This window comes from Micromys minutus, assembly GCF_963924665.1.
Source record: "Micromys minutus genome assembly, chromosome: X".
NCBI classification, from domain to species: domain Eukaryota; kingdom Metazoa; phylum Chordata; class Mammalia; order Rodentia; family Muridae; genus Micromys; species Micromys minutus.
The window spans coordinates 73,380,447-73,404,888 of NC_137970.1; the positions used below are offsets into that span (position 1 = coordinate 73,380,447).

Consider the following 24,442-nt stretch of genomic DNA (forward strand, 5'->3'; position numbering starts at 1 on the left):
ACTTCTGTGAGTTTGAGGCCACTCTGGTCTACAAAGTGACTTCCAAGATAGCCAGTGAGACCCTGTCTCAAAGAAAAAAAGAACGAAGGAAGGAAGGAAAGAAAGAAAAGGAAAGTTACTGAGTTGTGTCTTAGCTTCTTTTCTATTGCTATGATAAATACCATGACCAAAGCAACTTAGAGAGGAAATGGTCTATATCATCTTATATTTCAGTATCACAGTCCGTCATTGAAAGTAGTCAGTGCAGGAACACAAGGCAAGAACCTGGAGGCAAAAGCTGAAACAGAAGCCACAGAGGAACACTGCTTCCTGGCTTGCTTGCTATGGTTTTCTCATCTTGAATTCTTGCACCATCCAGGATCACCAGCCTAGGGCTGGCGGTCCACAGTGGGATGGACTCTCCCACATAAATCCTATTGTATGAAGGCATTTTCTCAGTTGAGAATCCTTCTTCTAAATACTCTAGCTTATACCAAGTTGAAATAGAACTAGCCAGCTCAGTGGGATTACAGTGGAATTTCTCCCTCTCTCCCTCCCTCCCTCCCTCCCTCCCTCCCTCCCTCCCTCCTTCCCTCCCTAACAGTCTAGCTATGTAGCCAAGGCTGGTCTTAAACAGTGAGCCTCCTGACTGAATTTCCTCCATTTGATTTTACAAATGAGAGGAGTTTGGTTAATCGAGGAGATGATATCAATGACATAAAGAGAAAGAAAAACATACAGAATCCAGAAAGAGGAGACCAGACAGCTGGAATTGGTGAAGAAGGAGAAACGTGATGAAGAGAAAAAATAGAAGTAGCTCTCATAGCTCCAACCCTAGCACATCTTTATAAGGAGACGCAACCAAAGCTTCATCACAAGGTAAGTCAGGCAGCCCTTGGAACAAACAACAGGTTGACACTTCCAGCCACAACAGATGCCTATAGTTCTCACACGCTTCGAATCTGGCAAAATGATGTGGTCTGACAGTGGCCTCTGTGGTCCAGCAGTACTTGAAAAGAAATCCACTGCATCGCTTCTTTTCATCCTGGGATGCTTAAGCTGGGAATGCCTGTGAAGGGTTTTCCAGAGCCTGGACAGACAAGCGAAGACTCACCCTGTTTCTGGGTGGCATAACGCTATAGGCAGAGATCCAAGACTATAGGGGGAGACCAAGCCCTAGTGAGCATCACTAGTCATCACTGTGTTTCTGACTGCCAATACAGTACAAAGTGTTTACTATTTCCTAAATCTGGGAGCCAAAATAAATCCTCCAGAAGTCGAATTTTCTTATTTTTGCTTTTAAAATCACTCTTCCTACATTTCTGTAATTTACATAATTTTCTTTATTTTCTGATGGGACTTAAACACATAGTTCATGTTTCTCTCTTTCTTGCATTATTTTTCTTCCTTTTTTTTCATTTATTCTTCTCTAATACAATACATCCTGACTGAAGCTTTCCCTACCTCTGCTCCTCCCAGTCCCACCACCCCCAGAATCCCGTCTCCCATAGATCCATGCTACTTCCATTTACCTTCAGAAAACACCAGGTGTCTCAGAACATCACCTGAACATGGTACAACAAGATACAATAAGCCTAGGCACAAACCCTCACATCAAGGCTGGATGAGGCAACCCGGTAGCAGGAAAAGACTCCCGAAAGCAGGCAAATGTATCAGAGACAAAAATACCCCCACTGTCAAGAGTTCCCCCCAAAACACTAAGCCAACAACTGTGACAAATGCCGAGGATCTAACACAGTCCCATACAGGCTCCATGGTTGCTGCTGCTTCAGTCTCTCTGAGCCCCTGTGAGCCCTGCTTAGTTGATTCTTCAGGTCCTTAGTCAATTTTCCTGGTGTCCTCAAGCTGCCTGGCTCCCACAATTCCTCTTCCCCCTCTTGAAATTTCTTCTTTTTTTAAATTACATTTTAAGAGGGTGGGAGGTCACAAACATGCTGCCTTCCACCATGTGGATTCTGGGACTTAAATTCAAAATCTAGGGCTTGGCTGAAGGCACCTTTACCCACTGAGCCATCTTGCAGGTCTTCCTAATCTTTGACCTTTTCTTTCTCTTCTCCTATCCCTCTCTTCATTTCATATTTATTTTGAACTTTATAAGTTATCCTATATTACCACTTTGTACTTATTTTAGGGGATAAATATTCAGAATAGATAAAGAACTAAAAAATATTAAACACTGAAGTAACAAACAATAGGCAAATGAACTAAATAGACAGTCCTCAAAAGTAGTACAATTGGCCAATAAATATATAAGACATATTCAACAACTTTTTGAGACAGGGTCTTACTATACAATTCTCAGTCTGGCTGGTTTCGAACTCACTATATAAACCTGGCTGGGCCTCCAACTCAAAGAGGTTTGCCTTCCTCTGCCTCCTCAGTGCTGGGATTACAGGTGTGAAACACCACACCAAGCCCTAGTTAACTGTTTTCTGATATCAAGGAAATGTGTGTTATGACTGGGACAAACAGAATTATTTATTTACATGAACTACCATTGTTGGTACAATAAAGGCCTTTATTTACATATGGAACTGTGACAGATGCAAGAATGAAACTTTCCCTTGATTAGTTCAAACATCTTTGTAGGCTTAGATATTTTTCAAAGCCTACTTTAATGAGGCTTCTTAAATACATCAACCTCCCTTCTAGCCCATCACCCACTGTTCTGTAGTGGAACAGAACGGTTAGTAGGAAACAGGGGTTGTAGATCTACTTAGAAATAGTTCTTTGGGGCTATTCAGCAGTCCAGTTGGGTAGGCAATCTCCACCCACAAATCAGCAACAGAAGTTTGATCCAGAAGAAACCAAGAGGTTCCACCAATAAGTCCAAGTCTACAGAAGCTGCAAGAACCTGCTGGAAAATCACGAGAAGTTCTTTGGCTAGTTACTGCCTATGAAGTCAGGACAAGGAAAGATCATCAACTGGATGTTAGGTGAACCAGTATGAGTGTCCTCAGCAAAAACTAGTGAGGCAGAGCAAGGAGAACCAATGCCAGAGCCTCTTCCCACTGTCTGTGTGGTCATATTTATATTATTTCTAATCACATGTACTCTCACCTGTGTTTGCTTAGGAAAAACATCTTCTCACCTGTGTCTGCTTCAACAAGACATTCTTTCACATGTCTGCTTCAACACATCTTCATCTACAGCAGGGACCAGTGATAGACATAGATGCAATCGTCCATTTACACAAAGAACTCTGCCATGATTGGACAAATAGAGATATTCATTTAGATGACTATTACAATTGCTGCTAGTGTGTTTCCTCATTTGCAAAGGAACTGTGCCATGATCTGTGCAAATAGAAGCCTTCATTTGCATCAGGAACTGCTTTGATTAGTGCAAATGATATCTCTCATTTGCTTGAGGGACCATGCTATGACTTAAACACATACCTTCATTTGAATGAGGGGCTGCTGTTATTGGGTCCTTCATAAGCATGTGGGTCTACTGTGCTCAGTACAGAACCTTTGTTACAGCCACACCCATTTCTGTAAGCTGTTTATCTCACTTTCTGACCTACCTGGGAGACACCCTCTTATGCTGTGTTGCAGCATTAATGCCAAATGAAAGACTTCTCGAAAAAGGGCTTTTCTTACCTCCCTTTGATTTTTATCATTACTATACTGAGCTGAGTGTATAGCATAAAGAAAGGAAGGCAGCAACAATGAAGGCAGAGAAAGCCACTGCCCTAGCAGCGGCAAACACAGGAGCTGTAGGGAGATAGATGAAGCACCCCGGAGATGAAGAGCTGGAGAGAATGGCTAGGGTATAAATAATGGGGAACAGAAGCAATAGAGAAAATAAGCGCTGTGGAGAGATGTGAAATTTAAAGCTGCCAGTGGTTTAGGGACCCCAGCACCCAAAGCCAGCATAAAAACAATTGCATGAAAGTACCAGCTATTGCTGCTGGTGCCACTAACTGTTGCTAGAATCACATGATTACAATAGCTACCAGGACCACTGGTATTGAAAGCCCGGGGCAATATCCCTCTTATCAATTTGTTGTTGCTCTGATAAATACTATGACTAAAAGCAGCTTAAAGAAGGGCTAGAGTCCATAATAGCAGGAGATACACAGCATGTCAATAGGAGCAATAAGTAGAGAGATTACACACACACACACACATACACATACACACACATACACACACACACACAGACACACACATACACACACACACATACACAGACACACACACACACACACACACACAAAGCAGAGAGAGAACAGTGAGATGATGCTATAGGCCTTCAAAGACTGTCCTCAGTAATACTTCCCCCAGGAATGCTCTGTCTCCTAAAGTTTCCACAATCTACCTAAACATTGTCAAAATGTCTGAGTCAATGGAGGAGGCATTTCGTTAAACTATTTTAAACCGTTTTTCTTTTCTTTTTTTTTTTTTTTTTTTTGAGAATTTACTACAATGCATTTTGATCATAAGATTCTTCTTGGAATAAGCAAACCCACAACTTCTGCTCCATGCTGGGATTTTGTCTTTCTTGAGATTTCACAGGTCTGCACATACTATCAAAATCACTGTAAGTTCATAATGCAAATGCTCTATTCTGGATGGGAAAGTTTGTTTCTTTTTAGCCATTCACTGCCTTTGGCTCTTACAATGTTTCCACCCCCTCTTCTATGAAGATCCCTGGGTCATGGAGGGAGAAGTTTGTTGTAGATATCTTATTTAGAGCTGAACACTGTAGTCTCTTGTTCTCTGCAAGTTGACCAGTTTGTGGATCTCTGTGTTAACTATTGTCTACTGAGGAGAATCTTCTTTGATGAGGGCCATTAGGAGTAGTTTTAATACCATACCCCTTTAACAGAATAATGGTAGTTGGCTCTCCCGCTGGAGCCCATGACCTATCTAGAAAGAGGCTCTTGGTCCTGATCATGGTGCTGGATATAGGTTCCATCTCATGGAATAGGCCTGATATTCAAAAAATGATTTGATAGCCCTATATCATTTGAACTACTATTACACCAGTAGACATATCTTTCTAGTGTATTTATTGTGTTTATAAGGTTTGCAGCTATGATAACTTTTTTCCTCCATCAGGGTACATAGCACCTTTTAGCACTATGAAAGCAATCTAGTAGGAATGAGGCTTCCAGGTCAGCTTGATTTCTCTATATTTTATCACTCCAGTATGTGGTGTCTTTACAAACACACACACGCATACACATAGGCATGCACACACATGTGCATACACACAACTTTTAAAATACGTTTTGCTTATTTATATATATATATATATATATATATATATATATATATATATATATATATATATATATATATATATGTCTGGTATCTAGGGAGGCCAGAAGGAGAAGTTAGATCACCTGCAACTGTAGATGGTTGTGAGCCAACAAGTGAATACCTGGAAATGAACCTGGGTCTGTCTATAAGAACAGCAAAAGATCTTAACCACCGAGCCATCTCTGTAGTCCCAGCAAAGGTCCTACGATCACATTATGGAATGTAATCACGAGCAGCAGGAATAGGCTGTAATGTGCAGAGATCTATGGGAGGCCAACAACTTAGAAGCAATCCATTCCCAGTTCTGGGGTTGTTATTTGATAGCATGTGGTGTCTAGATGTGATATTATGAGGGACATTTCTTTTTTTTTTAAACCATCACAGCTTCAAACTTAAGTGACTATAACTATAAATATTTAGTTCTAAAACACCAAGCAATAATAAATATTTTGTCTTATAGCATCAAGCAATAGACCTCTACTTCTCAGAGTGATAAATTACCACAAACAAAGCAAATTTTGGAGGAAAGGGGTTATTTGGTTTACACATCCACATCACTGTTCATCATTGAAGGAAATCAGGACAAGAACTCAAAAAGGACAGGAACTTTAAGGCAGGAGCTAATGCTGAGGTCATGGAGGAGTGCTTCTTACTGGCTTTCTGCCCATGACTTGCTGGCTGCTTTTAAAATAAAACCCAGGACCAACAGCCTATGGGTGGCTCCACCCACAATGAGCTTGGTCCTCCCCCATCAATCACTAGTTAAGAAAGTGCCCCACAGTCACATCTTATGGAGTCATTTTCTCAATTAAGGTTCCCTTCTTTTAGATGACTCTAGTTTTTGTCAAGTTGACATAAAACTAGTCAGCACACTAAGAAAGACTAAATATGGAAATTTATGGACAGATGAAATACAGAGAGGCCCAGAACAGAGGCAGCTTCTTTAGAACCTTGAATCTCACAGCGTTAATGCACGGACTCTGAAATCAGACTGCTTAGGTCTGAATTTTGGCCTTAGTACTGGCTAGAGAACCTTTGTCAATCTACCTAAGCTTTGTGAACCCCGTCTCTCTCTTTTTTTCAAATATACAATGCTCCTTTTTATTGAAATAGATTCTTCTTTCATACAGTACATTCTGACCACAGTATCTCCCTCCCTTCACTCCTCCCAGCTTCTCCCTACCATTTCTCTCCTCCAAACCTACACCCCCTTCATTTTTATTCTTATAATGCCCCTTTACCTCAGTGGTGAACCTCGTCTCTTAGTAATAAGAATGATAGTCAGTCTTCTCTTTGTCAGGTTGCACTAAGGATTGAATTAATTAACATAGAATACTTAAATAAGCCCAGTAAATTCTATATGTACTTTTAAAAGGAAATAAACTCTATAATGAATAAAAGTTCATTTAGTAATTATGTATAATCACACAAGGAATAGAGATGTGTCTGGTTGCTAAGAACTAGGGAGTGGTTACCATAGACATGCTAGAACCTTGATAGCCATTGTTAGAACATTGCCTACCCTTTAAGTGGACATCTGGGCTGGGTTAATCTATCCAGAAGGCTAAAGAGCTCAACAAATCTTTCTGAAAATCAATACGGCAAACATTTTTTCAGCCAAAAAATCAACTTGGTATCAGATAAATAGTTAACCACCTCCAGGTAAGCTAAATACATAAAGATCTTCACTTTATGGGCACCTACAGGGACAGCTTTAGTGATTTTGATCCAGGCTATCCAGTAGAGGCCCTGGACATAATAGTGTCAGTGATGTTCTGATAGCTCAGGTCTCTCTCTCACAGCCGGGCAGATTCCTGACCCAACAGTACAGCCTCTGAAGCCAGACTAAGTAGGTTTGAATTGTGGTTATCTCACCTATCCCTTGAGCTTAAAGGAAGAGCGTCTGTGGTGTCGATGTGGACAAACAGACTAAGATATTAATAAGCTCTGCAAGTGATTAAGATTTATGAATAGAATCTAGATTTTTTTTTGGAAAGCAATGAATATATAAAAACACTTCTTGTTTGAGGTATAGGGGAGGCAGGCCTCTTACTATAGAGCAAGTGAAATTTGAAGACTACAGTTCTTAGTATGGCTGGACCTTTGTGAAGAGACTCCACATGAAGAGATGGGTGGATAAAAGATTGAAAATAATATCACCCTTTTAATTTCTAGATAGAATCTAGATTTTTATAAAATCAAATACAAGTAGAAGGAACTACTGGGAAAGGCTAGGGGAAGAGGGAAGAGGATCATGGTGGGTGAGTATAAGCAAAACCCATCATATATGTATATCAAAATATAATGATGAATCTCATCATTTTGTACAATTAATATGCCTTAACAAAATGTATTAAAAAAGAAATTGACATAAAGATATTACCAGCCTTGTCTCAAAGGGAGATGGCTACCAGGGAATGAAGGTATCTAGGGTCTGTCATTTTACTCTCTTGGTCTTATTAGCCTCCTGAGGAAGACTAGAGTAAAGTAGGTTTTAATCACAGCCCATATACATGGGTTTGTTTTATTTTTATTTTTGGTCTGATACAAGCCAGAGCCATTCTCCAGTAAACCTTTAGAAAAGCCAGCAGTGACCTGTCCTCAAAGACAAGCTTTGGGGTGAGAGTCTCTGTTTAAAAATAACAATGCTCCAAAACAGGGATGACTGGATGCTTGTGCAGAACAATGTTAAGTCATGCATTGATAATTGACATATAAACTGCTCAACAAACAGTGACACAATGCCCGTGTAGGTACAAAATGACATCTTTCCTTAACCCCGCTGCTTCTTCCTGTAACTCTGGGCTCCCACAAAATAAACTATTAGAGTAATGTAAATCAAAATCAGAACGAGATTGAACACTTGCTAGAATAGCTACAGACATCAAAATGACAATAAGCTTTGTTGCACAGGTGGAGGAGCTAGAACTCTCCAGCATTTGGATGAATGAAATATGATGTGCCTGCTATTTTTCAGGTCACAAGAAGGAATAAAACTAGGGGTGGTGTCACGTCTTTAATTTCAACATTCAGAAGGCAGAGATTTCATATGTTCAAGGCTATCCTGGTCTACTTAATAAGTTCCAGGTCAGCTAGACCTATGAAGTAAGAATATCTCTCTCTCTCTCTCTCTCTCTCTCTCTCTCTCTCTCTCTCTCTCTCTCTCTCTCTCTCTCTCTCTCTCTCTCTCACACACACACACACACACAAGGATTCATACATGCTACACCATGGAATCTTGAAGCAGCTGTCTAAATTGTCTCTTACTTAGCCCATCATTTTAAAGTCAAACTGAACATTAAACTTACTTGAGAAGCATTCCCTTGGAATCTTTGAGAATGAGACACCTATATTGGAGCTTAATATCTATTGGTCCACTCTAGGTGATATCTGAAGTCCCTTACAGCTTTAGGAACTGGATGAAATCCATGAAAAGTGGGTCAATACCACCTGTACCGTTGAAGCTGAGGCATAACAGAACCAAGCCCAATAGAGAAGTGTTATGTAGCAGAGATCTTCCAGTGGTTCTTAAACTAAGCTGGTTCTTCTCTAATCCATCATCCCACCTTTTCCCAAGACCAAATGAAAATAGCCCTAGTAGTAACAAACTATAGCTAAAGGTATATGGTCTATCTGATTGTGTCTGTGGGGTAGGATGCTTTAGGAACAAGTCACCCTATTTTGTGGGAAGTTACATATTAGTACAGAATGATCATGGGAGCTCCTCTATAGCATTTGCATCATTAGGCCGGGTCATATGATGCAATGGAATTCTGACAGCCACAGCCTTTCTGTTTATCAGCTTCTGTATAATGACAAACTGACTTAATTCCCAATTGATGTGATTTGTCATTGATTTTTGTCCGTTAGTAGTTAAGAACGAAGTTGAATCATGTTCCGACTTTTGACTGCTTGCTGGTCCCGTCAAAAGGCCACAGAAGGAAAACAAAGGTAACTTTACAACCACTTTTCAACACCCAATCTGGAATTACTTCCTACATATCTGCCTCAAGTTTCACAAGGGAAAAGGATCATGATGCATTTGGGAAGTAATTAAACAGAAAATACAAGATTTGGAACAGAGCTGAGAAGTAATGAGCATTCTGTATATTGAGTGTATCAGGGAGGAAATTTGGAAGGGTTGCCACTCCACTCCTTGGAGAATTTGGAAGGGTTGCCACTCCACTGCTGCCACCTTGATGGGGCTTTTTAAGATATATGAATTGAGATTATGGCAAGCAAAGCTTCAAACACAGAAGAAAAAGAATAGAATTCTTTACCCTATAAAATAAGTGGGTTTGTGGCTTTGATACATTTTTCTTTTCCACTTCCAGGAATGTGACTATCATTGTCATTGGTTTGGACAACTCTGGCAAAAGTCATCTTGTCGAGGCCTTTCAAAGATGTGAGAACAAAGAACAATAGTTTCTGGTGTGGGTCTGCCAGTATTCATTCTATCTTAGCCATACTTCCTGGCCCTCAGTTTCTCTCTTGTAAAGATAAATATTCTAGTCTCCTCATTAAGTGTTAATAAGGTGTTTATATGGTGTGTGTCACTTGCTCCTTTTGTAAGATGTTCCAATTGAGAGTCCTCACATGATGTCAGTTATGAATGAGCTACAATATGTGAAACATTGGAGTCAACTTTGAAGAATCACATGGTTGGAATGCTGTCTAGTTTCAGAGCTCAATTCATGTGTAATTTGGCCTAGATAAGAGAGAAGTATAGAGTAATACAGAAGTGTAATAACACAAAGCTCTGTGACAGCTGATATTGGAAACTGGAGCTTGAGAAATGTTGTCAGTTCAAGTATAGTACCATATCTCCAGCTTAATGTGCCTTATCAAGTTGAACATCAATTGGGAATGAAGACATTTCCAGAAGCAGTCACATAGAATTGTAGCAATCTGCTAAACTAGTTAGAAAGCCCCCAACTAGCTTTTAATCAATCAGAGGTTAACAGAGTCTGGCCCATCATGCATGTTTATTGAATCAATACAGGAGTTTGGTGACATGGTTGAGTTTTATACAACCTGCCAACCATCAGCAAAGTATAGGAAATTGTTGCCCTGACACCTGTGCCCACAGTCTCCTACCTGAAATTTTGTCAGTCTCTTTGGACAACAGTGGCCTTTGGGCTGATCTGCTTTTTTTCTACTTGTTCTTCTAATTATTAGAGAGATGCAAAAGTCTAATCCTGACACTCCCTTGCTTGGCATTGTTCCATATAGCCCCATTGTTTTTGAAGCGAAATTTACCCACCTTAGCAGCATACAAGGTCTAGTGTGGGCCTCTAACTTCCCGGCCCCCCAAGCTTCATTTCCCATGTCCTCACATGCAATACTCTAGTACAACAAAGCAAATGTTTTTTTATTTCTCTGCCATACCATTGTACTTCACAAGGCTGCATTTTCTGCATTTTAGCCCTTCTCTCATCTACTTAGCCAAGCCCCTCCTTTCACAGCCTGGCCACAAGATAGCCCTCCTTTTTACTCCTTGAGCCTTATCCCTGGCTCACACCCTGTAGCATATACTTTTTTTTTTTTCAATTGAACAACTTTATTTTAAAAAACAAAGATAAATGTACAGGAAAAAATGAAAAATCATTATGCCTGATCTTTACACACCAAGAAAACTTTGACTAATTCCAGATTACATCTTGTTTTACACGCACTTTATGCTCATTGTAACTAGTAAGATTTTTAAGGCATACTATCAAAAAATCAAGTACTGACACAAAATATATTCATATACTGTTATGCAAAAATACTGTAGCATATACTTATCCCAAGATCTTTGCACAACTCCACTACAAACCATGGAACCCCATGAGAAGAATAGATTTGTTTCCTCTTTGAGTCTGTGCTGTCAATATTGTTCATAATTAGTCTGGAAATTTAAGTACACCACCATTCTCCTGAGCCTGTATGTTGCCTTTTCAGAAATATCTCCCTCAGGCCCCAAGACCACCTCCAAGTGCATTTTAGTCAATGCTCCAGCCTAGTAAGCTCCCTTAGATGCAACACAGTTGACTCCTTGTGTCTCCCAATTCTGCTAGGCAGACGTGATCAGAAGTAAACGGTTACAGGGAAGCCAAAGAATCAGGCAGGACAAGTCACAAGATTACCGAAAAGAATAGGACTAGTTTACTAGAGCTCCACCTGCCTCAGCCCTGGATTCCCATCCGGTCTGGGTGGGGCCTGGGAAGCCACAAAGTGAGAACTCCCCAGGCGTTTTTGGTGGCCTGCCAGCTGTGGGAAGCTCTCATCGGAAATTAACCACAAGCTATTTGCCTGAGACTGGTGTCTGTTTTCTATTCTGACTCCTAGAGCATAGTGGATAGAGCTTGTTTTGCTTAACTTGCCTTGTGCTCAGTGAATAACTTGAGGCTGCCTCATAAATACATTTGGTTTATGGTAGTGACTTTATTCACAGTGACATTCTAATGGGCACTAACATCACATTCTAAAGAATGTCTAGGTCCACCTCTGCTCACTCAGGTTCACTTAGAGTCAATCTAGTAGGCTTCTCTGTGCTCAAAATTGAATAGCTCTTTTATTTTTCCTGCATTGTTTGTTCTAAGATGAATGCCACAAACATAATTGTCTAAGGAAGAAATTGCAGGCTACAGATAGTAACTTGTAGGGATATTTCAAGACACAGCTATACAAATAGTTTCATTATCTACTGTTTTGCATGGCATGATCACATGGGACAAGAAAGCCAAACATGAGCAAAGACACATGTCCGAAATAAGAACATTGAGATCTGTAGAACTGTGAGTCTCAAATCTCACTATACATTCTATCCATCTGGATACTTTAAAAAAATATTTTATATGTATGTGTGGTTTACCCAAATGTATCTATGTGAACCATGTGCATGTCATACAGTGCCCACAGAAGCCAGAAGAGGGGAATAGATCCCCTGCAAGTAAAATTACAGACATGTTTAAGCTGCCATCAGGGTGCAGAAATCCAAGTCCATGTAGAAGAGCAGCAAGTGCTCTTAACCGCTGATCCATTTCTCTAGGCTCGGCCTGCATGCTTTCAAAATAATGCTTTAAGACTGTTTCTATGTCATCCAAATAGCAGGTGTTTGAAAGCCTGGGAAGGTAAATTTGGAGAACAATGAGGCAGTAATCAGAGACACCTAGGAAGCCTTCAGACCTCTTTACCCAGCATCAGATTTTTGAGTTAAGGGCTCCTTGTTCCCATCAGGGGATGCTAAGACACAACCACATCTAAGTTTCATAGTTCTCTGGAGCAGGGATTGCCAAGCTTTAAAGAATCACATCAGGATTGTGCTAACCGTAACCAGTGTGTTACAAATGGTACAGATGCTTCCATTCCAGGCTTAGAGATCCTGAGATCTTTTGGTATTTGGTAGGAGTTACTAAGCATATTCATGAAATTCTGAAGCACACTAACCCCAAGCCATATTTTATGAAACACTCAGTTAGGAATATGGAGATGAATGAAAGTTAGAACAGTCTCTCACAGTGTTGATAAGAAAAGAAAAGAAATCAAAATTGACAAGGAACTATTTCTTGTGGTATCTAGTGTCATCAACAATAGACTGAATTATTGAAGAAATTAGTTTTAAGTAAGAAAAATACATGAAAATTGTGTTATGCTCTGACAGGAAAAAAAAACTTTCCAAGATCCAACGATTTTTAAAGTATCTTTTGGTGTTTTACCCCAATCATTTCTTTTTTACTTTAATTGTTAATTTGTCGAGGTTTTAAGTACATTATTTTCCTACCTCCAAACCTTCTTTACTCTTTCATAAATTAATAGCCTCTAATGTCTATATGCTCAGTCTATATGTAACTTGTATGTATATTTTCAGTTGTGACTGAAATATTTGTGCTTTCTGAAAGCTATAATTAAAAAGATCACTGACTAATACAAAAGCTGAAGAAATGTTATGAAACCACATTAAATAGATACAGGTGTCTATTCATAACTGTATATAAAAAAGCTTTTCCAAAAGTCTAAAAACATATTAGTAATTTAGCCTAAGTGTTTATTTTGGTAATCCTATGGAAAATGTCATGGACATGTTTAAGATTGATTGATTTATTCATTCTCTCTCTATGTCTGTCTCCCTCCCTCCCTCCCTCCCTCCCTCTCTCTCTTAATTTTAAATATTACTTCTGAACATAGCCTGCCCTCCCTGCTCTCCTCCCAGTCCTGCCCTTACAAATCCCCCTCCCATTATCCCCAGTGGGCACTACCCCACCCTGGATATCGATAGCGGGCCTAAACATATCCTCTCCCACTGAGGCCTAACCAGGAAGTCCAGTTAGGGGAGGGGTATCCAATGACAGGCAACAGAATCAGAGAAAACCTCCACTCCAATTGTTAGGGGACCCACATGAACACCAAGCTGCACATCTGCTACAAATGTGTAAGGGCCCAACCCCTGCATGCTCTTTGGTTGGTGGTTCAGTCTCTGTGAATCTCCATGGACCCAAGCTAGTTGACTCTGTTGGTCTTCTTGTGGAGTCCCTATCCCCTCCCGTTCCCTCAATCCTTTCCCCACTCTCCAAGAGCTGAGTGTTTCCATTTGCTTCTAGGTGAAGCCTCTCAGTAGACAGTTATGCTAGTTTCCTGTCTGCAGACATAGCAGAGTATCATTAATAGTGTCAGGAGTTGGCTCTATCACACTGGATGGATCTCAAGTAGGGGCAGTCATTCATTGGTCAGCTATTCCCTCAGTCTCTGCTCCATCTTTATCCTTGTGAATTTTCTAGGCAGGCTTTTTTTAAAAAATATTCTCTGCATTTACATTTCAAATGTTAACCCCTTTCTCCCCACTCCTATCCCTACTCCCCCTTCACATGTTTCCATGAAAGGGCTCCCTCTCCCAACCACTCTCTCCCACCTCAGCACATTGGCGTTCCCCTACACTGGGAAAACACTTCACTGGACCAAAGGCCTCTCCTCCCATTGATGCCAGAGAATGCTATCCTCTGCTACATATGCAACTGAAGCCATGGGTCTCTCCATGTGTGCTCTGTGGTTGGTGTTTTAGTCCCTGGGAGCTCTGGAGGGTTTAGTTGGTTGATAATGTTGTTCTTCCCATGGGGTTGCAGACCATTTCCGCTCTTTCAGTCCTTTCTCTAGCTCATTTATTGTGGTCCTCATGCTCAGTCCAATGGTTAGTTGCACAGATCCTCAACTGTATCTGTATGACTCTGGCAGAGCCTCTGAGGAGGCATCCATATCTGGCTCCTGCCAGTAAGCACTACTTGGCAAAGTCAGCAATAGTGCTTGGGTTTGGTGGCTGCATATGGGATGGATCTCCAGGTGAGGCAGTCTCTGAATGATCTTTTCTTCAATCCCTGCTCCTCTATTTGTCCCTGTATTTCCTCCAGTGAGTGTTTTGTTCTCCCTTTTAAGAAGGACTGAGGCATCCACGTTCTGGTCTTTTTTTCTTTTTGAGCTTCATAAGGTCTGTGAATTGTTTCTTGGGTATTCCAAGCTTTTGGGCTATTATCCAATTATTAGTGAGTACATACCATGTGTGTTCTTTTGTGACTTGGTTATCTCACTTAGAATGATAGCTTCTAATTCCATCCATTTGCCTAGGAATTTCATAAAGTCATTGTTTCTAACAGCTGAGTAGTACTCCATTGTGTAAATGTACCACAATTTCTGTATCCATTCCTCTGTTGAAGGACATCTGGGTTCTTTTCATCCTCTGGCTATTATAAATAAGGCTGCTATGAACATGGTAGAGCATGTGTCCTAGTTATGTTTTGGAGCTTCTTTTGGGTATATTCCCAGGAGTGTTATAGCTGGGTCCTCAGGTAGTACTATGTCCAATTTTCTAAGGAACCGCCAGACTGATTTCCAGAGTGGTTGTACCAGTTGCAATCCCACCAAGAGTGGAGGAGTGTCCCTCTTTCTCCATATCCTCACCAGCATCTACTGTGAAGGACAAATTTTGATTTGAAGGTTTTGTGGCTGGTTTGATGTCCCCCTCTCTCTACTGAAAGACCCATCTGACTAAAGGAGGTGGCCACTTCAGTCTCCATATCCCCCTCCCATAGAATTCCTGGAACCTCCCCTATTCCAGGTCTTCAGCCCATCCCAGAGATGACCCCCAACAGTTGCCATTGTCCCAGCCCTCTCCCACAACACCTCTTCCTGCAATTGATCCCTATCCCCATACCCCTCCTCATCCACCTCCACCCACTTCTCTCCCTTCACACACCTCCATAACCATTTCATTTCCCTTTCTGAGTGACATTCATACATTTTCCTTTAGGTTCTGTTTATTACTTAGTAATTTCTCCGAGTCTGTGAATTGTAGTATGGAGTATGGTCATCCTGTACTTTATAGCTAATGTCTACTTATAAGTGACTACATACCATGTGTGTCTTTCTGGGTTTGTGTTACCTCACTCAGGATATTTTCTAGTTCCATTTAGTTTCTGTCTCAATGACCTGTCCATTGGTCAGAGTGGGGCATTGAAGTCTCCCACTATTAATGTGTGGGATTTGATGTGTGGTTTAAGCTGCAGTAATATGTGTGCTCTTGCATTTGAGGCATATATGTTTGGAACTGAGATGTCATCTAGATAGATTTTTTTTTCCTTTGATGAATAAAAAATGTTCCTCCCCATCTTCTAATTAATCTTGGTTGAAAATTAATTGTACTAAGTTTTAGAATGGCTACTCCAGTGTGTTTCTTGGGTCCATTTGCTTGGAAAACTTTTCCCCAGACCTTTACTCTGAGGTCTATCATAGTTACTAAGGTATGTTTCTCATATATAGCAGAATGGTGGATCCTGTTTTCGAATCCAACATTTTAGCCTAGGTTTCTTAATTTGGGAATTGAGTCCATCAATGGTGAGAAATATTTATTACCAATGATTGTTAATTCTTGTTATTTTTATGGTGGTGGTAATGTGTGTGTGTGTGTGTGTGTGTGTGTGTGTGTGTGTGTGTGTATGTGTGTGTGTGTCCCTTGGGTTTTTCCTTGGGTTGGAGTTTTCCTTCAAGTGTATTCTGCAGGGCTAAATTTGTGAATAGATATTGTTTAAATTTGTTTTTTTCTTGGAATATCTTGTTTTCTCCATCTATGGTGATTGAGAGTTTTACTGGGTATAGGAGTCTAGGTTGGTATCTGTGGTTTTTAAAGGCCATAAGACATCTATCCAAGCCATTCTAGTTTTAGAGTCTCTGTTGAGAAGCCAGGTATAATTCTGATAGGTCTTTGTGTCTTACCTGACCTTTTTCCCTTACCACTTTTAATATTCTTTCTTTGTTCTGTACATTTAGTATTTTGATTATTATGTATGGGAGAATTTTCTTTTCTGGTTCAATCTAATTGCTGTTTTATAAGCTTCTTGTATGTTTATAGGCATCTTTTTCTTTAGGTTGGGGAAATTTTCTGCTATGATTTTTGTTGAAAATATTTTCTGGGCTTTGGAGCTGGAACTCTTTACCTTCTTCTATTCCTATTATTTTTAGGTTAGGTCTTTTGATGATACCCCAGATTTCCTGGATGTTGTGTATCAGGAATTTTTTAGACTTAACAGTTTTTAATTATTGTATCAATTTATTCTATTGTATCTTCTACACCTGAGAGTCTCTCTTCTATGTCTTGTATTCTGTTGGGTATGCTTGTGTCTGTTCCATCTCCAGGATTCCTTCAGTTTCTGTTTCCTTTATCGCTTTTATTTCCTTTTTCAGGTTTTGAACAGATTTATTTATTTCCTTCACCTGTTTAATTGTATTTTCCTCTATTTTTAAGGGATTAATTGGTTTCCTCTTTAAAGGCCTCTGCCTGTTTGATTGTCTTTTCCTGCATGAGAAATTTATTCGTTTCTTATTTAAAGGCATCTATAATCTTTATAAGGTTGGATTTAAGGTTGTGTTAGGATATACATGGATTGCTGTAGTAGAATAGTTTTGCTCTGAATGTTCCATGTTTGCCCTGGCTCTTGCTATTTGTGTTCTTAGGCTGGCCATTAGCCATCTGGTTGTTCCTGGATGTTCCTGTTATATCAAGTATTGGGAAGGTGGGCCTAACCAAGATGTTCTCATTCTGCAGGCCTTGGACTGGATGTTCTTGGTGTATCAGGCCTGTATATTCCTAGTGTGGTGGGCCTGGTGGGGACCAGTGGAGTAGTGGCCAGACAATGGTGGATAGCGTGCATATACCTCTGAAATTTCTGATTCTATTCTGAGTACTGCTAGTGTCAAGAATCTTTGAAATTATTAACTACTAATGTGAGCATAAACTTAGACCATAACCATCAGTTCAATAAGCTGGAGTTATAAGACTGTTATTGTAATATGCATTTCTGTTATGGGCTGAATTGGGTATCCAGTTCCTTACAGAATATTATGTCCGAGGCAAAGCTTTTACAAGGGAAATGTGTCTGCATCTAGTATGGTTTCTTGGAAGAGACACTTCATGTCCTCAGTCATAGTAATAGACACCATAAGCACTTACTGAACCCCTACTGTAAGGTAATTGGCAAGCACAAAAATAGGCTAATAACTACTTCATCAGTGTGCTGAGAGAGAGAGAGAGAGAGAGAGAGAGAGAGAGAGAGAGAGAGAGAGAGAGAGAGAGAGAGAGAAGTGAAAGGTGAGCAGGTCAGAGAAGGCTTCCTGAAGAATGTGATAGTTGGACCTCAACGAAACAGTAAAAGAGAAAGAACTAGCATTTATTCATCAAACATTTATCAAGTGTTTGTGTGCCAGCATCTGTGCGCAGTCCCATGACTATAATGCATAGAATTAAGACTTCATCTTCCTGTTATAGCTTATAACTCATTTAAGTAAGCAATTCAAATTATAACTTTAGTGTGTATTATAGTAATGGTAAACATAGGGTGGATACCACTTTATATAGGTTAAGGATGCTGTGGGAAAAGCTTTTCTACAGTAAACAAGATCTAGATTGATATTTTGTGAAAAAAAAATTATGGACCAAGCACAGAATGGTAGAGAAGCTCAGGAAAACTTATTCTATGATGTGTATGTATTCTGGGGTATCTTGGATGGAAACCAGGTCCACTGTGGTAGCATTCAGTTTACTCACTGAAGGCATAAAGTCAGGAAAAAAAAGCAGTGATTTAGAAAGAAGCATTTTGTTAGGCATGGAGGTCCATGCCTTTAATTCTAACACTCAGGAGGCACAGGCAGGTGGGTCTCTCTGAGTTCCAGGACAGCCTGGTCTACAGAGTGAATTACAGGATAGCTAAAACTACACAGTTAGTGAAACCCTGTCATACAGCCCCCCCACACACACCAAAGAACCAGAAAGATGTATCCATGAATATGAGCAGGCTGGCAGGCTGCTTTAGTAGGATTCCTAAGAGTAGGTTATGCAAAAGGATGAACAAATTTATCTAAATATGTTTGCCACACTGTGGTCACTTCTCTTCTCCTCCCATTTGTAGTAATTCCTAGCAAGATGCACAGTGAATTGAGACCAACACACACAACACTACTACTAGATGATTATCAAGTATCTGTCTATGACCTAACTGGAGACCCAAAGGGCCGTGAAAAATGGCCGAACTACTATGCTGAGGCACATGGGCTTGTTTTCGTCGTGGACTCTAGCGACATAGCACGCATACAGGAAGTGAAGATCATCTTAACTCGCCTAATGTTTGACAAAAGGGTATCAGGGAAGCCCATCTTAATGTAAGTTCCTGACTTTGGGGCCTGCTTTCTCTTAACCAATTTGTGCCATGGAAAAGGTAGAGAAATGAAGGGCATGTTTTTGTCAGAAGGTTCTAGACCTCTTTAGGCTCAATGAGGTCAAAAGATTTAGTTTACTGGTTACTGTTTTCAAGAGCCACTTCCTACCATGCACAGCTATTTGGGACAGGATACCTAACTGTATAAACAGATTCCGAATCTTCAGCAAAGAGAAATAATCTAGATCTCCCATCCCCAACCCTGGACTCTTCCTGAAGACTGTAACTGAATGTCCTCAGTTTTGAGTCTCTGACCCTGAAACTTGATGGCTAAGAGCAAACCCTCTTTTGTACAATCAGTTTCAATGTGTTCCTCCCCCAATTGGTTGCTCAAGACTACATAACTGGTACTCATTTTGGGGATGGGGATGATTCCAGTAGCCTGTCACTCCTCCCCTCTTCCAACTCCCCCTTTTTGCCATGCTCATTTCTCATTAGCAACCCTAACTAGAATATGAACAGAGCTTCAGAGATGTAAAATCTCTACATCTGCTCATACCCCCAATTAGTGCTTGTAATTAAAGTATGATTTATGGTATAGAGGAAGTCTGGGATGACCCCTGGTGATTATCATGTATTCAAATGATTTGCACTATTTTTTTTTCTTCCATTGAAAGCTGGCTAAGAAACTGTTTAGCTTATGTCGCTGGGTAAGCTCAGGTCCCAGACCTGTGACAGTTACACTGCAGTTAGTGCTACCCTACTCCATTTTTCTTTGCTTGTGGTTTGTTTGCTTTTTGTTTATTTATTTTGTTTTTGTTTGTTTGTTTGAGACAGGGTCTCGAAATGTAGACCAGGCTGGCCTGTAACTCACAGACATTCACCTGCCTCCCCAGGACTGGCACTGCCATGTACCACCATGCTGGGCCTTTCCCTTCCCCGTGACTTTACCTTGGCTTTAAGCTTCTTCTCCTTATGCCCTGTTCTAGCCTGGCAAACAAACAAGACAAGAAGGATGCCCTTTTGCCTTGCGATATCATTGAGTATCTACTTCTGGAAAGGCTAGTGAATGAGACTAAGTCCATGTGCCGAGTGGTAAGTGTCAGCATCTCGTTTCCTTTCCTCCAGGTCCTGGCTGATATTACCGAGGGCCCTGTCTCTCAGCTTGGGATCACAGTTCCTCTCCCTGACAGGCAACATCTGCAGTGATTATTTCTAACTTGGGAATGATAACAAATACTGTCCTCTGCCTTCAAAGCAGTTCTGTAAGATTTTAATATCCCCATCTTATAGATGAGAAAGGTAAGCAGCCAGAGGATCTCAGTAAACTTGCTTGAGGTCACATAGTGAAGGCACTGTGACCATTTTATTATTAGAGGGCCTCAGCTTTTATGCTTTTCATCTTCTCTCTCAGATGTGAGTGTTGAGTGTCTCCTTGAAGTCAAGAACACACTTAGGCACAACACAAGCCTCTGCTATTTTAAGGACAGTAATCAGGCCTTTAGGCATCAAAGGTCTAGGGATCCAGGTCTAGGACTTTCTTTTTTATTTCTTATAGGAGCCATGTTCAACCATAAAAAACCTGCCAAAGAGGCACCAACAGCCAATAGTTATAGGGCTACGCTGGCTATTAGCAGCCATTGGGGATCACTATGATGACCTCTATACTCGACAACCAACACCCAGTATGAGCATCTCAACCTCCAAGAACATCAGAGGCTGTGGAGAAAGATGCTCATCAGACAGGTACTGAGATCGTTTCATTAACTTTACTGATAAGAAGTGGGAGTCAGTCTTCAACATGACCCACCAGATCTGAGAGTTTTGTACTCTGGGCAGCAAGTCTTTCAGAATCTGATGGCCCAAGTGGGCCGTGGCAGTGCCCACCAACATTGCAAGGACACTACTGGCCCTGGCACAACATCAGTAGTCACTTTAGTTGGATGAATGGCATATAGGTTAAAACCAACCAATCAGCATTAGAGCTTCTTAAAAATTGGGCTTTTATTCTCTGAGTTGCCATGTGTAAGACAGAGGGACCAGAAGCCCCTTAAGCAGTCTCTCTTGGTTAAGGTTTTATTACTGTGAAGGGATGCCATGACTGAGGCAACTCTTATAAAGCCAAACTTTTTTTTTTTTTTTTGAGTTTCTGGGTCTTTATTATCAAGCCCAGCCAGCAGCCTCCTTGACGATGGGGCTAACCCCAGCCCAGCTGAGGAGAAGAGTTAATTGTGGGAAAGCCAAACATTTTTAAATTAATTGTTTAATTCATTTTTACAGCCCAATTGCTGCCCATCCCTATCCCGCTCACCTTGCCCCCTCCCCGTCCCCCTTCTCCTCTGAAAAGGTGCCCCATATACTCCCACCTAGGTGCATCAAGTCCCTGCAGGGTTAGGCACATCCTGTCACAGCTGGCTTACAGTTTCAGGGACTTAGTTCATTATCATCATGGCAGGTAGCATGGTAGCATGCAGGCGGACATGGTAGCATCTAGGCAGAGAAGCCTAGAATTCTACTTCTAGATCCAAAGGCAGTCAGGAAGAGACTGGCTTCTGCAGGTTGCCAGCAAGATGGTGTGTTATTCACTGGGTGGAGTTTGAGCACTGGAGGACCCCTCAAAGCCCACCCGCACCATGACACACTTCCTCCAATGAGGCTACACCTACTCCAACAAGGCCATACCTCATAATAGTGCCACTCCCTGGGCCAAGAATTCAAACCGGTGTGTCTAGAGAGGGCATACCTCTTCACACAGCCACACAGCCTATTAACAACAGTCTAAAGATAAATATTCCACAGCTGCTGCAAATTTCCAACCTCCAGTTCTCTGCTCTGCCTAGTCAGGGAATGATAGGAAAGGACAGAAATGTAAAAAATAAATATAAAAATAAAAGAGAAGGTGATGAGGGTTCTGAGGAATCAAAGGCCTAAATGTCTTTTTGCTATTTTCTTCCTTTTCCTGACCAAAGCCATATGGAAACGGACAGGGTAGTGGCTGTATTGGATAAAGGAGCTTGGAGGCTGGGGATACAGCTCAGTGGCAGAACACTTGCCTCATGCATGGAAGACTCTGAATTCACTCACCAGTACCAAAACAAGAAGGAAAAAATAATTGTGAAATATGTCTATTTCTATTACTTATTGTTTTCTTTCAAATGTTTTTAGCTTACCTAACAGAGTGAATATGGCCAGAAACAACCACAGACAGCATTTTGAGAAAAGGCAACACTTGGAGCATAGACAGCATGTAGAGCAAAGACATTTTGAGAAAAGACAGCATTTTGAGTCAAGACAGCACTTAATTCAACGCTCATTGGATGTTAGGCCCCTAAAGCCAATTCTACAGGTAAATGGCCTTTGAAACAACATTGCCCATGATCAGTAATTAAACTCTTGAGAATTAAGTGACAATTTGCCTTTTTCTTCTTGGTATATAGAAAGATGGTCTTCGAATAAGGCCTAAAAAGAATATGTCAGTAACATTTGCTCTGGACGTAATCATGGAAGAGGGCGAATGTTCTCGGAAGATTGGAGCTCCGAATGTCAGTAAGCCTTGCAATAGTCAATGTTATGACACAAAGACTCCGGCTCCATCTGTTGATGCCAATCTTTTCAAAGGTAATACTGAATCACCAGTAACAGAAAAAAAACATTATATAGATCTCGCTCTATATTTCCTACAATACCATCCCTATTTTGAGAAGTAAACTCATTTCTCACACTATGGTCTGCTGTTGGGAGAAGTCTGGGGCAAAGTTGGAGGCCATCTTCTGACAGGCCAGCAAGGATGCCCTAGCATCAGGTGACACAAGATCTTTCATTGGCTATAGTGATAACTTAAAGGTGATGCCAATGGTGGAAGTACAAATTGGAATAACCTTTAGGGAGTATACCTTACCTGTCTCTCTCTTCCCCTCCTTTTCTCAATATTATTAAGAACTTTTAAAAAATGGAGCTATAGAGATGGTTCGATGATTAAGAGCACTTGTTCCTTGTGTAGAAGACCCAGATTCTGGTTTTAGCAACCACATGATGGCTCACAATCACCTGTAACTCCAGTCCCATGGGATTCTATGCCCTCTTCTTACTTCACAAGTATGAATGTGGTATGCGTGTATATATATATATATGTATATATATATACATATACATATATATGCATATATATGAAATATTCGCACATAATAAATATAATAATAAATAAAACAAATCTAAAATGGAAGGCCTCTAAACTACTAGTCTCATTTCTTAGAGGTCTACAAAGAAAATTACAGAAATACACAAAAGTATAAGAAGGAATAATCAGAGTATAACATTCAGTAGAAAGAGCTAAATGTTGTAAACAATGTAAAAGTCCAATGACAGGGATAGCCAAATAAATTATGATGCATCCACACTGTGGAGACAATAACATTGCTAATGATAGGGAAATGGGGAGATGATGTTTAACATGTCTTCTACGTCAGCATGAAAACCCGAGTTTGGATACTGCATCCATACAAAAGATGGATTTGTTGGTATACACCTGTAACCCTGGCAGTGGGGCTAGGGCAGTAGAGAAAGGAACATCTGGAACTCCTTAGGCTACCCAGCCTAGCCGATCAGCGAAGAGACCCTGTCTCAAAAACCAACCAATCAACCAACCAAACAAGCAAACAAAAAACTTAGAGTCAACCCCTAGCCTCCTTACACACATAAACACACATATACACATACACTATACACACACATACAGAAAGTTAAATGCTAATGATGATTTCCATTTACTGACATAAAAAATTTTTCATCATCTGAAATAGCATATTGACTGTTAACTGTCAATATACTCACATCACCTTTGGCTAAGTTCTTATGCATACACTGAGGGACATACACGTGGCCAAAGCCACCAATAAGAAAACAGGCACAGCTCTTAAAGTAAGGTTAAAGTAAGGGGTAGGGATGAAAGTTGAATAGAAGGAATCTAGTAGAAAATAAAGAATGACTTTTCTAGAGGTTAGATACTGCCCCTAAATCTTTATCCAAAATCAAAATTCATGTTAATTTCTATAACCTTAGCTCGTAGGCCCAAAAAGAGAATAGAAACCTGGGACACTGAAGAAATGTTTTTGGAAGATCTTCATGGAGAAGCCTTCCGTTCCTGCGGTCAGTACTCCTTAAATATTCAAGGAATGTACATGGTTGGAATGGAGGGTGAGTGTCCCGGAGGGCCCTTGGAAACTGGCCAGCAACCCCCTATCCCAAAGTAGTCTGGGGAATAATAGAAACCTAGCATTGGCTTCACTTTAAAATGGGCTGTTTTCTTTCTCTGATTAGACTTAACAGACTACTAAAGAGTAAACAGAGGGACAGCAAAATAATCATTCCCTCTACCACCTTATAGTAATTGGGCGCGTCTCCAGAAACAGCAGGAACACCCAGTCTTTGTTTTTCACTGGATAATGCCTCTACAGTCCACGTACAAGTTCACCGATTCTAACATCACATCCCTGAGAA

General features: G+C 40.6%; 2 protein-coding genes across 2 annotated transcripts in view; one reads left to right on the top strand and one right to left on the bottom strand.

Moving 5' to 3' along the window:
• The window catches only part of NOX1 (NADPH oxidase 1), a gene marked incomplete at both ends in the record, with an annotated part of 376,148 nt that overhangs the window by 88,552 nt on the left and 263,154 nt on the right, over window positions 1-24,442 (bottom strand). The gene's annotated exons all lie outside the window — the stretch shown is intronic.
• Window positions 9,163-24,279, top strand: ARL13A (ARF like GTPase 13A; the record flags this gene model as incomplete). The annotated part of the gene is made up of 9 exons (XM_080910855.1): window positions 9,163-9,221; window positions 9,605-9,675; window positions 18,701-18,950; window positions 19,936-20,041; window positions 20,505-20,692; window positions 22,112-22,292; window positions 22,384-22,564; window positions 24,005-24,139; window positions 24,263-24,279. The coding sequence occupies 9 exons, from the start codon at window positions 9,163-9,165 to the stop codon at window positions 24,277-24,279; spliced, it is 1,188 nt and encodes a 395-aa protein (XP_080766981.1).